This window comes from Eleutherodactylus coqui, chromosome 1 (genome assembly GCF_035609145.1).
Source record: "Eleutherodactylus coqui strain aEleCoq1 chromosome 1, aEleCoq1.hap1, whole genome shotgun sequence".
NCBI lineage: Eukaryota > Metazoa > Chordata > Amphibia > Anura > Eleutherodactylidae > Eleutherodactylus > Eleutherodactylus coqui.
Genome location: NC_089837.1, coordinates 474826259 through 474839611, shown reverse-complemented (window position 1 = coordinate 474839611; position 13353 = coordinate 474826259). Strand labels below are relative to the sequence as shown.

Genomic DNA, 13353 nt, shown 5'->3' with positions numbered 1-13353 from the left:
ACCAAGTGATGCGCTTATCGGCACAGGCATGGTGTCCTCTATCGACAATGTTACTGATAGGATGGCTGGGTTGGCTGTCTGCACAGCCAGCCTATCCTATTCTCTGAATGGGCTTCATAAACAGGTTCTAGATTGCTGGGAGCGCCAGTAATACTGTTTGTGTTTTATGCTCAGTATCTAGTTCTTTGTATTCAGTGTTCTGTGTACACCGCTCAGTGTCTGATGAATTGTATCCCTGTGTAACTATGACTTGGTTCTTTCTTCTTTCCAGCAGTGGGGTTGCCCTTTTCAGGGCAGGTGCTCCGCTTAGTTACAGATCCAGTTGGTGCAGTTCAGGGTCTACATTATAGCATTACTCAGCTGTTTACTATTGTCAGTGTTTTTCTGCTTCAAGCCTTCCTGTGTACTCGTCACTCAGGCTATCACACTAGCATACTCACTTGGGTTTTGCCATGTTGTGGATTGGCAAACTTGAGCAGATGTAGCACCAGTCAATGCTAACTGTTTTCCAAATTGATTTATTTTTTTCATATTATTTTGCAACCCTGTACCCCCTTCCTCAAATAGTCCGCCCTCTGGGTTATGGTACTAGGGTACAAGTTTGTGTTTTAACCCTAGCCATCTTTGTTTTCAGTCATTCCTGAAGGCCCTAGCATTGTTCCCCACAAGGCTTTATTTGATTCTTTCTTGTGTCCTAACTGAGATATAGGAGAAAATTCTCTTTTGCCTCACATATTTCCAAAATTAGATTCTATCTGTTAGGTCGGTTGCTATGAGACTTTGTCCTTAGAGGGGCTTTCAGAGTTATTTTATCTAGTTTTGGGCCCCCATCCCGAAAGCTATATAAAATGAATGTATTCACTGCGGTGCTGGACCTATGTTTCAGTGGTTGAGCGCCACAGTATTTGACAGAGGATGTCACCCTGACAGAAGCCCCAGCGACATCCTGTAAACTTGTCACATGGACTTCTAATGTAGAAGTCCCCAACAGGTGATTGGGACGTCATCGGTGATGTCCTTGTTGGGCCTTTTATTGGCTGCACTGGTCACTTGGGCAAACAAACCGACTTGACACTTCAGTGCTTGTAAACAGAAGACCAGAGCAGCGGTGGGGAGCGTCGCGGCAGCGCAGTTGAGTGTTATATTCATTTTTCTCGTCCGTATCATTGGGGGACCCAGCCAGACCATGGCACTGGAACAGGTCACAGTGGATGTTGGACCAGCGAATCCCCATAACGCCAGGGGTTCACCTTGCCCTGAGATGATGGACAAGTCTCTGGAGAATCCATAGTCTGGCTGTGTCCCCCAATGAACGCGACGAGAAAGAGATTTTACAGTAAGTTATACCAAAAATATTTGTTTCTCATCCGTATCATTGGGGGACCCAGCCAGATCACGGATTCTCCAGAGACTTGCCCATCATCTCAGGGCAAGGTGAACCCCTGGCGTTATGGGGATTCGCTGGTCCAACCTCAACTGTTACCTGTTCCAGTGCCATGGTCTGGCTGTGTCCCCCAATGAACGCGACGAGAAAGAGATTTTACGGCAAGTTATACCAAAAATATTCGTTTTTTGTCTATTGCATCCCCCCCACTGCCACCAATAACCAGACATCCCCTTTAATCACTATCTAGATGGGCTTCTACCCCCCATTTGTAATTTCTGTAACTTTGTTTACTTTGGTGGTTCTAAAATATTTAAATCTTAAAAGAAAGTCAATAAAAAGATATTTGAAAAGAAAAAAAACTAATCTATAAACCATTTTGTTTGCTCTTGTTTTCTTCAGATCCCTTTAAACCATTCATCATATTTTCAAACCGCCATGAAATCCGCCGGATAGATCTGAACAAGGGGGATTACAGCGTCCTTGTGCCAGGATTAAGGAACACAATTGCCCTTGATTTCCACCTGAACCAGAGCACCCTTTACTGGACGGATGTAGTGGAGGACAAGATATATCGTGGGAAGTTGTCTGAAAGTGGCGGTAAGTGGAATTTAGCTCTGCGAATTGCTTGTTCTTACATTTATTTGTAAAAAGCTTGGATGTTTTCCATAAACAGTATTACAAATTCTCTGTCACTAAGGCCGGTCTCACACGGACCGGTTGGAAATGTTTAAATATGTATTGCAGATGGTCCAGACGGCTCACCGGCGTACATGCGCAGTACAGATTTTTTTCAAATTTCTTTTTTTCCCCCACACTGTCACTAGGCGATCATGGGGGTACCCGCGACCTATCCTCAATGTCAATTGTGGATGGGCCATGGGTCGGACGGCTTCTATTGACTTCAATGGAAGCTGTCTGTGCAGAATCCACACAAGAATAGAGCATGCTGCAATTTTAATTCCGGGAATGGAAATCGGCCAATGCTGTATTCTTGTTAGTGAATGCGGAATACCGCATGACTATTTTGAATTCCGCTATCCAAATTCGGTCGTGTGAGACTGGTCTTACTCCTAGAGTGTTTTTCTCATCAGAATTCCCTTAAAATGGTAACTTCCTTTTTACCGCCTTTTGGATCAATATAGCAAGATGATAAATTGAAATATTGCTTATTGAGCCTCAGTAACGTGTTAAGCAATAGAGATGAGCGAGTATACTCGCCTTAGCAGAGTATCTCCCTGCTCGTCTCTAAAGATTCGGGGGCTGGCGCGCGTGACAGGTGAGTTGCGGCGGGGAGCGGGCGGGAGAGAGGGAGATCTCCCCTCCATTCCTCCCTGCTCTCCCCCGCCGCTCCCCGCCCCCCACCGAATCTTTAGAGACGAGCGGGGAGATACTCGGCTAAGGCACTACTCGATTGAGTAATGTGCCTTAGCGAGTATACTCGCTCATCTCTATTAAGCATGTAACGTGCTTCTTGTTTATCGAGATTAGACTTCTTGGGGAAAATGTATTAAGACCGGTATTTCATAATGCCAGTTTTAAATCGCAATATTTGGGAATAAAGTGCACCAAATTTAGTAAGAGTCAGGAAGGGTATAGTTGCTCCTTGTGGAGAACACCTAGAAGGTTTGAGGAGACCTATAAGGCCATGCATGCTCCTCTGGGAAATTTAGTATGCCGATGGGAGAATTGGCAATGCCTCTGCTGAACCTTCCAATAAGTAGTCCTATACCCTTTCTGACCCACAACATAGGCCTCTCACCCAGCTACCTACTATACAGCTGTTTGTAGATGGTAATCTTTTCCTTCTGGAGAAGACACCGGTTTTGCTTCTATTCCTCGTCATGTTATAAGGCCTTTGAAAAGATCTGACATGGTCTATGGTAGGGAAGCTGCCTTCCATTAGGTAGCAGTGCAGAGGCGTTGTACCATCTCCATTTGCATACTAAATTGACTAAAAGGCCCCAAAACTGTGCACATTGGACTGTCTATGGGCCAAAAACTTAAATTAATGCTCGTTATGAGCAGGCGTGGATCTGCACTACAACTTCTTGCATAAATGACAGTAAATCTGTCGGAAGAACAACGCACCCATCTTACCCTGCCCACTTTTCAAGCGCAAATAGGGTGGGCACCAGAATTTGAACGTTTTCTCCTTAAACACCAGTGGCCGAATTTATTAACCAACTTGCACCAGTTTCTTTCCATTGGTGGAGTTTCTGCATTGAAATCAGATTTTCTAATGGTAGCTTCTTGAGGGAGTGCGGAATCTACTTTCCATGTTCTACGTACAAGAGATACAATACAAGTGCAGAGATCTAGAGGAGCACATAAATCTAAATTAGAGCTGCTACTTCTGCATCCAGTTTGTTCATATGTCCTCAGCGATGAGTCTGTAACACCCCGCCTAGAGAGTTGTCTGGTCTGGGTTGCACATCATGCTTTTCTTAATGATACCCTTCGTAGCCTGAAAACATTCATCATGATACAAGAGTTAATTAGCATTCTGAGCTTGCTGTTAATGCTAATTATAGTCTGATGGCAATTACAAAGAGGAGGGTACCGAGAAAACAAAATGCTAATTCTCCTTTAGTTGTCTGCTGCACAGACATTCACTATTCTGGTATTTCCTTATCGGAGACGGTCATGGTTTTGTAATACCTTGGAGGCACAAAGAACTTCTACCATGTCGCACTATTAAGCAACACTTATACATTTGGATGCATTAGTCTCTAATACTGGATGCTGGTTCCATAGGAGCAAGCTGCAAGTAGATGTGTGCTCAAAGGCTCCCTGCATCTGCATATGAATGCACCCATAATGGTACAAACCAGACACCACTAAGCTGCTGTGTGTCCGAAAATGTCACAATCGATCCTAACTGGGTACATTTCAGGATTATAGGAAAATGTTGGTTTCCAAACTACCGGCCACAAAATTGTCAATCAGATTTACTGTAAAAATATGCAGCTTTGATAAACTTTTACTAAAGTTTTACTAAACTTTTGTGAAATGATCTGGGTTGTGCAGAAAGGGGCATGTTACACTTCAGTATTATTTTCATTATTTAACCCCTTGATGCTTTTAGGCTTAATTGTAGGCCCTCTAGGGTTCGGGGTGGAGCCAATCCCATTACATACAAGGCAAGTTTAAGCTATTTCTGGCAGCTGACACCCGCCAGCAAAAGCTGACCTGATCGGAGTTCAAGGGTCCCAAATGTAGATCGTTGGGTGCTGATCAGTTACCATAACAGCCTTGGGCCTTCTGAAGGCCCCCTGGGCTGCCATGAATGAAGACCTATCAAAGTTTCACCCCTTCCCCTTTTCTCATATTTATAAGAAAAAAATAAGAAAAAACATATTTGGTATTGCCGCGTCCGCAAAAGTCAGATCTGCCAAAGTAACACATTATTTATCCCGCATGATGAATTTCGGCAGAAGAAAAAAAAAACTACACAAAAGTAGAATTGCACTTTTTTGGTCACCCAGTCTCCAAGAAAAAAAAGGAACCAAAAAGTAATACGTACTCCAATATGGTACCAATACAAAACACGGGTCGTCCTGAAAAAAATGAGCCCTCACACAGCTGTGTCAACTGAAAGATAGAAAGTATATGGCAGTCAGAAGGTGGTGACAGAAATTATATATATTTTTTTAAAGTAATACAGTACAAAAAAAACTCTAAATTTGGTATTGTACTGCCCCACCGAATAAAGTTAGCATGTAATTTATGCTGCAGTGTGCCATACAAAAGAATAACCCCCCCCCCCCCACACACACACGCATTTTATTTCCTATTTCAATTCACTTGAAAGTGTGTTTTTTTTTTTTTAGGTTTTTCAATGCATTCTGTGGTATATTAAATAGTACCTTTGAAAAATACAACTTGTCCCTCGAAAAGCAAACCCTCAGACAGCTATATTGATGGATAAATAAAAGTTATGATTTTTTTGAAAGTAGGGAGGCGAAACCAAAAAGAAAAAAAAGAGGGCCGTGTCCTTTTTAAGGGAATCTGTCACATCTTTTTGCAGCCCTCACTGAGAGCACCATGGGTTAGTGCCTGTCACACTGATTACAGTGATATGTCTGCTGTTCAGATCTGTGCAGTAGTTTAGGAGAAACTTGCATTGTATTAGTAGCAGCCAGACACAGAACTAGTCCCGCATATTCATGAGCGACAGTCTAGCCACACCCACCCCAGCTTCCAGCCAATGATTGACTGATGTCTGCCTATTACTGTGCATAGAAACAATCAGTGGCTGGAGTTACTTGAAGCTCATGAATATCCATGACTACTTTTAAGTAGTCCTCTATGCATGTGCTGCTACTGATAAAAGGCAAGTTTCTCAAAAACTGCTGTACAGATCCGCACAGCAGACATATGACATGTGACTAGCACTACCTTTTGGTGCCCTCAAAGAGGGGTGCGAAAGGATGGTGGCAAAGTTTCTTTCAGGGGTTAATAACTGCGTCTTTCTTTGATATACTGTTTTCAGTTTTAGTCATTTGCATCGGAAAGGCTCGCCACTTTGAAATAGACCATAGCAGGAGTCTATACACTTGGATTGCCACAAATCACTAGAACAAAGGGACCTCATTGCAGTAGATGGAGAACTCTGACAACCAACTTAACTACTCAAAGATTTGAGGTGCATGGTCTACAAAGGAGGGCTATGACCTCTTCGTTCTATAAATCAGTTGAGCCTTAGGGCACAGACAACCATTAATGACATTTCCAGATGTGTTTAGGTAACATTTCAAAAGGTGTATGCGCACAGGTGAGATTTCCGTGCGTTTTGCCCCTGTCCAAAATGGACAGAACTTGCATGGAAAGAGAACTCATTCTGGCTGAACGCAATCAAGACCGATACAAGCATGCACATGGGAGAACAGAAAGAAACGGTCAGGGATAGGAGAGCATGGAGAACGATGGGACACAAAGTGACCGGATAATCATCATCATTCAATGATTTTTTTTTCTCTCGAAACTGATTAGTCCAAGATTGAGAAATCTCTGCATGTCCTACTCTGGTCTCATTCTTGGGTGAGATTAGGACGTGTAACGTGGTGTCCTGCACATTTACACCCTCTTGCCCATGAGCATGAAGCCATAATGTCAGCTTTAATGTTACATATCTGTATAGACTATGGGATTTTGTATATTTTGTCATCTACATGTCATTTTTTTTTCTTTAGCCCTTACCAGCTTTGAGGTCATCATCCAGTATGGCCTGGCAACCCCTGAAGGCCTGGCTGTGGATTGGATTGCTGGAAATATCTACTGGGTAGAGAGCAACTTGGATCAGATTGAGGTGGCCAAGTTGGATGGTACAATGAGGACTACACTCCTGGCTGGAGACATTGAACATCCTCGCGCCATTGCCCTAGATCCTCGCAATGGGTTTGTATTTTTTGGGGAGGTTTCATTAAATGTTTTTCACCTCTTTATATTCTGCATGCATAAAGTGGTAGTAAGATGATTAATACTTGCTCTTGTGCAGTAAAGCGCTTGCTGTCCGTACCGTTGGTGCTGCCAGAGTTCATGGCAAGGAGCAAATATGTTGGAAATAATGCGGACTATCCGACAACTTTCTAAAATATGCATAGAAGTGAAAAACTTGACAGATAGGAAGAAATCAAGAACTTAAGAGTCATCTGGGACTTGCATATCGATGACCTATTCTTTGAACAGTTTATCAATATGAGATTGGAGGGAGGGCAACTCCCGACACCCCTGCTGATCTGCTTAGTGCTTCTGACTGTGGTCACTCGGCCTTTCTGCACTTCATTTCCATTCATGTGAATGGGAATAAGCTGCAATACCAGATACTGCAGCTACAAAATGTACAACACTGTTCATGGTATACAATGGAAATACAGCAGCGCCTGTCCGATAGAATTAGGTTATCAATACTTAAAGACGTTCTACAGGGAGTCTTTTTTTTTCTTTCACCAAAGCTGGCTCAGTTTAGAGTAAAACAAACAAAAAAAAGACCACCTCGCCTTCCCCACTCCCCCACAGCTTTTGTTCCACATGTGCCTGGTTCCTCGCCTCTTCACTTCCAGGTGGAGGTAGCTTGCAATGCCGTCATCATCAACACCAGGGTCATGTGACTCCTGCAGCCAATTCCTGGCTCTCTTCAGTTAGTGATTAGTGGTCACATGATCCGGTGGTGTCATTTGTTTGCTCTGTACCTGGAACTGAATTTCAATTTACCATAGGTACTTAGGGGATTTGCAAACCTCCCAATATTTCACATGGTCAAGGGACACTTGAGCTGGGTTTACATACGGCAGCTGTGGTGTGGTGAGACGTGTGATGTCCCTTATCCTTTAAAGGGTCACTTGTGCAAAATCACATTTTTCCATGTCTGCCCCCCTTGCCGGTCATGCTCTGGAGGTCTTCTCTGTGTATTCCAGCCACATCCATTGATTGCAGCCCCTGACTGATGGTTATCAGGTACCATCTTGAAGGTGAGATTATTTTTACTTTCACTTTCAAATCTATCCCATGATGCATCAGCATAACATTGGCTAGAAGCCATACAATTTCTACCTGCTGGTGGGACAGTTTAATTATCATTACCTATATTCTTCTAAATGAGCGAAAGATCATAAATATACAGTAGGAAGGCTGAGCTGTGATCTCCTCAATTATAACTGTGTGACATGAACTGTGTGATCATCCTTGATAACTGTGAAGAGTGTCTGTGTCCCCCTCTAGGCAGTTTTTCTGGTAGGTTCATACAGAGGAGTATGTTGGCGCTTCTGGGCCCCGATGCAAAATCTGTAACAGGCACCCCAACTATAATGCTTTATTTATAGTACTGGGATGCCTGTATGGAGAAGAGAGGCCTTATGGGCCCCCTAAGGCTCCTTAGCCTGGGTGCAACCGCATCCTCTACATCCCCTATAGTTATGTCCCTATTCTAGTGGGTGATGATATACAGTGGGGTAACAGACCAACACTTTTTGTAGCAGTGTCATAAGCGTTTTAAATCTATTGATCTCTATCTGATGAGCAACATTTCGGGAGCAAAGATTGATTAGGGTTACAAAGGATGGCCACTTGGGCGGTCTGACCGTGAATGACAGCACTAGCCGGCACAAGATCAACAATTGAGGTTCCTAGTAGCGCATTCATTGTTCTAAATGACTTCTTCTGTACTTAAAATACTTTTTAAAATGTTTGTAAGTAGCGCTTTTAGCTAGCGACATTCATGGACGACTTAGAAAAGAGCAATCTGTTTTTCTATTGTAGCGGGCTTTATCTGAAAGGCGCAGCCCTGTACAGACAATCGTGGTTGAAAAGTTAGAATTTCTGCATAATTTTGGCTCATCTGACATTTTTTTCCAGCGACAGAGTCCAAAGATAAGCTTGTGGGACTGTAATAGATAGTTGTGTTTGATCAGTCCAGCGGGAGGTTCTTGGAAGTGTTATGAAACAGAATGCAAATAGAATGCCAGAGCTTTACTGAAAACACATAAAGCAGGATAGACATCGGCTGTAATGGTGAAGGCGACACAGGGCTCACAAGCAGAAAGCAAATCCTTTAATGCACTTGGCAGATGTTTATTCCAATGCTTATTGTATTCTGCGTTCGGAGTCTTTACTATGCGGCACGTGTGTCAATGTAGATTTTTTTTTTTCCTCAATATATTTTGTGTAGTAGTTTGAAAGCCTTCTAAGTTTGGGTTTCTTTACAATTTTTAAGGTGGTTTCACACTTGCGCTGGGGATTGCGCCTACCCGCCCCATTCTCTGCACAGAACCGAACAGCGCCAGGTAGACCCCATTGACTATAATGGGGTCCGCCCAGCTGCCCGGCTTTGGGACGGAAGAAAAAGCGCTGCATGCAGTGCTTTTTCTTCCAGTGTTTGCAAAAGAAAAAAAATAACCCGAAATCGACGCCAACAAAAACCGTCACCGTGTGCGCCCTGTAATCCAAAACCATACATATTATATATCAAAACGAGGGATCCGTTCCCATACTTTACTTTAGTGTAAATATACTAATTTAAAACTATAAATGTTAAATCATTTTTATTTTTTTTTAAGCTTTTACCCCCCCCCCCCCCAAAAAAACTGAAAAAAAGTCAGTGAAAAAGATATTTTAAAAAGCCCTATATGTCACGGGAAAAAAAACACAGCAAAAATAATTTTGGTAGCTAAAGGAAAAAAAAATAGGGCAGTAAAACCACCACATGGGTAAAATCCCTAAAAAGTGGCTGGTCCTTAAGGTACAAAACAGCCTGGTCCTTAAGGGGTTAAGGATATTTAATGATGTACAACCTGTATGACACCACTTCCTGATGAAATTTTGCTAAAATAGCTGCTGCAGTGCAATAGAAAAACGGAAAAAAATTGGAAAATCTGAGTAAAAATGAATCATTTTAAATAGATCTCTCTCACTATTATGATTTTTCCTTTTTTTCTACCCTGGGACTGTATGGCGCTTCCGAAAGTAATAAAGGAAATTGCATTTCTTTTCATTTCAATTACATAATTAAAAAAATGAAATTTAAAATCCTTATAACATATTTTGTTATCTACCTATTCGACCAACCGGTTAAAGAAGGGCTCCTGTCCTGTGTAATGATACTTCCATCAAGAGCGATAATCGGTCATTGGATGGAGGAGCAGCGCACCGGAGTTCTCTCCCGGCTGCCCACCTCCATTCAGAGTAACAGGCAGTCTTCATAGAGGAGCAGCGGTCTCTTTACACAGGCTGATAGCCGCTTGGCTTTAGGTGTGCTAAAAACCAAACTCCTTTGACAAGTGGGCGATCCTTCTCACTTGCCCTTTTGCGTCCCGGGTTTACATGGGCGACAATCACCCATAATAGTTATTTGAGTGACCAATAGGCCTGTGTAAAATTACCCTAAGGTAGAAGTGTGCACATGTTGACTATCGAGCATAATTTATGAATTCTTTTACAGTATCCTCTTCTGGACGGACTGGGATTCTAGCTTGCCACGCATAGAAGCAGCTTCTATGAGCGGAGAAGGACGCAGGACTATTCATAAAGAGACCGGATCGGGTGGATGGCCAAACGGCCTTACTGTAGATTACCTGGAGGAGCGTATCCTTTGGATCGATGCCAGGTACGTCTTAACTATATGCTACACTATGATAAACCGTATAGGAGAGCACTTTATCTCCAGTCCAGGACACTCGGAGAATAGTTTTTGGTCTAGAAGATGACCACCGCTTGTGTCTTAGAACTTTAATTGGCAAAGTAGTGAGATTGATATTCTAAGCTTCTGGATTCTGGTCATCTGGTCTCCAGTCCATCACTTACCTGGCTAGTTTACATACCATATTGTATAATGGAAATGATGTGTGTTAGTTGATCTTTCAGTAAAAAATGTGGTTAAGAAACATTAGATGAAGTTATTTTTATAGCCTTTTTTTTGTTTGGTACAACTGTTTAACTCGAGGTCTGTTTAAGAGTTGGTTACTTAGCTGTGTTCACTCCTTAGATCAGATGCAATTTACTCTGCAAAGTATGATGGTTCAGGACACATTGAAGTACTGAAAGGACATGAATACTTATCTCATCCTTTCGCCGTCACACTATATGGTGGGGAAGTTTATTGGACCGACTGGAGGACAAATACATTGGCAAAGGCAAACAAATGGACCGGCCACAATGTGACTGTTGTACAGCGTACCAACACTCAGCCGTTTGACCTTCAGGTTTATCACCCTTCACGCCAACCCCTAGGTAAGGCATAAACTTTCATGAAGGACTATATATCATTTGTGTTCATATTTGTGAATTCATACTTAAAGGCTATCAACACCTTTGGAAGTGGGGGGAATTTTTTTCACTTAAATGCATGTATTTTGGGCTGACAACCATTTTTGCAACAAGGCTTGATTAAAAATGTTGTACCAATTGTCTTCTGCAGCTTCTACATATCACTGTATATAGTAACTGCAGTATAAGTCAACAGGAGATCTATCAGTGAGGCTGGATTAACAGCAAGTATAGCCTGAATAATCGCTGAAAAATGGCAATTTTTGAGGATAGTCCATGTAAACACAGCCACCTACAGGACACTGAGTGAGAAATCGCTCACTTGTTGGAGTCCCTTGGTTTTTAACTTCCCTAAAAACCAAGGGACGATCAGCTGTGTAAACAGGCAGTCGTTCATAGTCAATGGAGGTGGAGAACACAGGAAAGCACAGAAGCAATAGTCACAGGGATAACTGTTGGGCTCTTATGCGTGTAAATGTACCTTTTTAGTTTTTATCCCTTATCTCGTCTCTCCTGCACTTTTTATCATCCAATATATGACCACAACACAAATAAACTTTGTTGTGGTCCTGAATGAGCTGATAAGAGGTTCCTGGAGTGGTGAAAGCAGAGGGAAACCGAAGCCTGCATTCCACTTCACTCCTACTGAGTATGCATTATCTGTACAAAGGGACATGTAGAAGCTGCAGAAGACAAACAGTGCAACATTATTAATCAAACTGTATTGAATAAGTGATTGTTAGCATACATGCATTTAAGTGAAAAATACCCTCCCCCAAAGGATTGATACATTATTGCACGGTGTCCATCAACCACTGTAAATTTGCTTATCTTAGTTTTCTTCTATTGATACATTGTAGCTCCAAATCCATGTGCAGCAAATGATGGAAAAGGACCCTGCAGTCACCTCTGCCTTATTAACTACAACCAGACATTCTCCTGTGCTTGCCCTCATCTCATGAAGTTGTCTCCAGACAAAAAGACTTGCCTTGGTAAGTGTATCAAGTTGTCTTCTTTAGTAACCTAGAGATAAGCGAGTATACTCGCTAAGGCACATTACTCGAGCGAGTAGTGCCTTAGCTGAGTATCTCCCTGCTCGTCTCTAAAGATTCGGGGGGGGGGGGCGGGGAGAGCAGGGAGGAACGGAGGGGAGATCTCTCTCCTGCCGCAACTCACCTGTCACCCGCGCCGGCCCCCGAATCTTCAGAGACGAGCGGGGAGATACTCGGCTAAGGTACTACTCGCTCGAGTATACTCGCTCATCTCTAGAACTACTGACAAATGTATAGTGGCTCAGCGGTGTGCCACCAATGAAGGGAGACCACGTGACTACTATGGGGCTCAAAATACGTCCAGCAGCACAACTCTTTGTAATTCATACAGACGCCACTCTGCTCTCGGCATAGTACTGCCAGGGAGCAGGAGAGTGCCAGAGGAATCGGGTCTCTGCAATTTGCATCCAGCGTCCAGACCATCCGGGTTGTGAATTACCGAGAGAGACGTTCTGCTGGCCAGTCTTTTGGGAAAGGAGGAGGTGTTGTTGCATAGCAGGCACCATAATCCTGAGGAGCACAGAGAGGGCACTAGTACTATGTGGAGACACTAGCGGCAGGATGGGAAGCTTGTGCAAAAATAGGTTGTGGCTGAAGGAAGTCTTCATGGCAGTGTAGGCCCAGGTAAAAAAGGAAAAATGAAAACACGACTCCTCCACCTGTGATCATTGGCTATAACTGCACTATAATCTCTGTGTAGAGCTGGTATCTGATCATTATGTGGTGGCTGCATTATTTAGAGGCATACAAGAGCTGAGCCCCTGGATCTACACAAACTGCATTATAGTTTTTAGATATGCTGTCCCTAATATAGTGTTGTTGTTGAGTTTAGCTATGATGCCCCTGGTGTGACTTGCCTTAACTCGTCTATGAGGTTTTCTGTGTATTAGTTTGCCTCTATGCTCTAGTTGTCAAAGAGCTCACAATAAGAGTAATCTAAAATTAATTATAAAGGTTTATTCATAGACCATTATTCGTTGGGTTGGTCCAACCCAGTCCTCACGTTCTACTTGTACTGCTGTATAACAATACACCGTGTGGCAAACCATCAAACCCTGGCAGTAGTTACTCGCTGCGACCCCGGCAGGCTAATAGTTGGATAGAAAATATGCAGAGCCTGGAAGCCATTCCTGTAAAAGGTTCATGTTTGGTCAT

At 42.9% G+C, this 13353-nt stretch overlaps 1 protein-coding gene across 2 annotated transcripts in view; it reads left to right on the top strand.

The window, feature by feature from the left end:
• The window catches only part of LRP1 (LDL receptor related protein 1), a 308223-nt gene that overhangs the window by 204832 nt on the left and 90038 nt on the right, over positions 1-13353 (top strand). For both annotated transcript variants that reach the window (XM_066584447.1, XM_066584446.1), the window contains exons 24-28: positions 1787-1984; positions 6580-6784; positions 10323-10487; positions 10866-11110; positions 12007-12138. In XM_066584447.1, coding sequence (XP_066440544.1) covers positions 1787-1984; positions 6580-6784; positions 10323-10487; positions 10866-11110; positions 12007-12138 — 945 coding nt within the window. The remainder of the gene's footprint in view (positions 1-1786; positions 1985-6579; positions 6785-10322; positions 10488-10865; positions 11111-12006; positions 12139-13353) is intronic.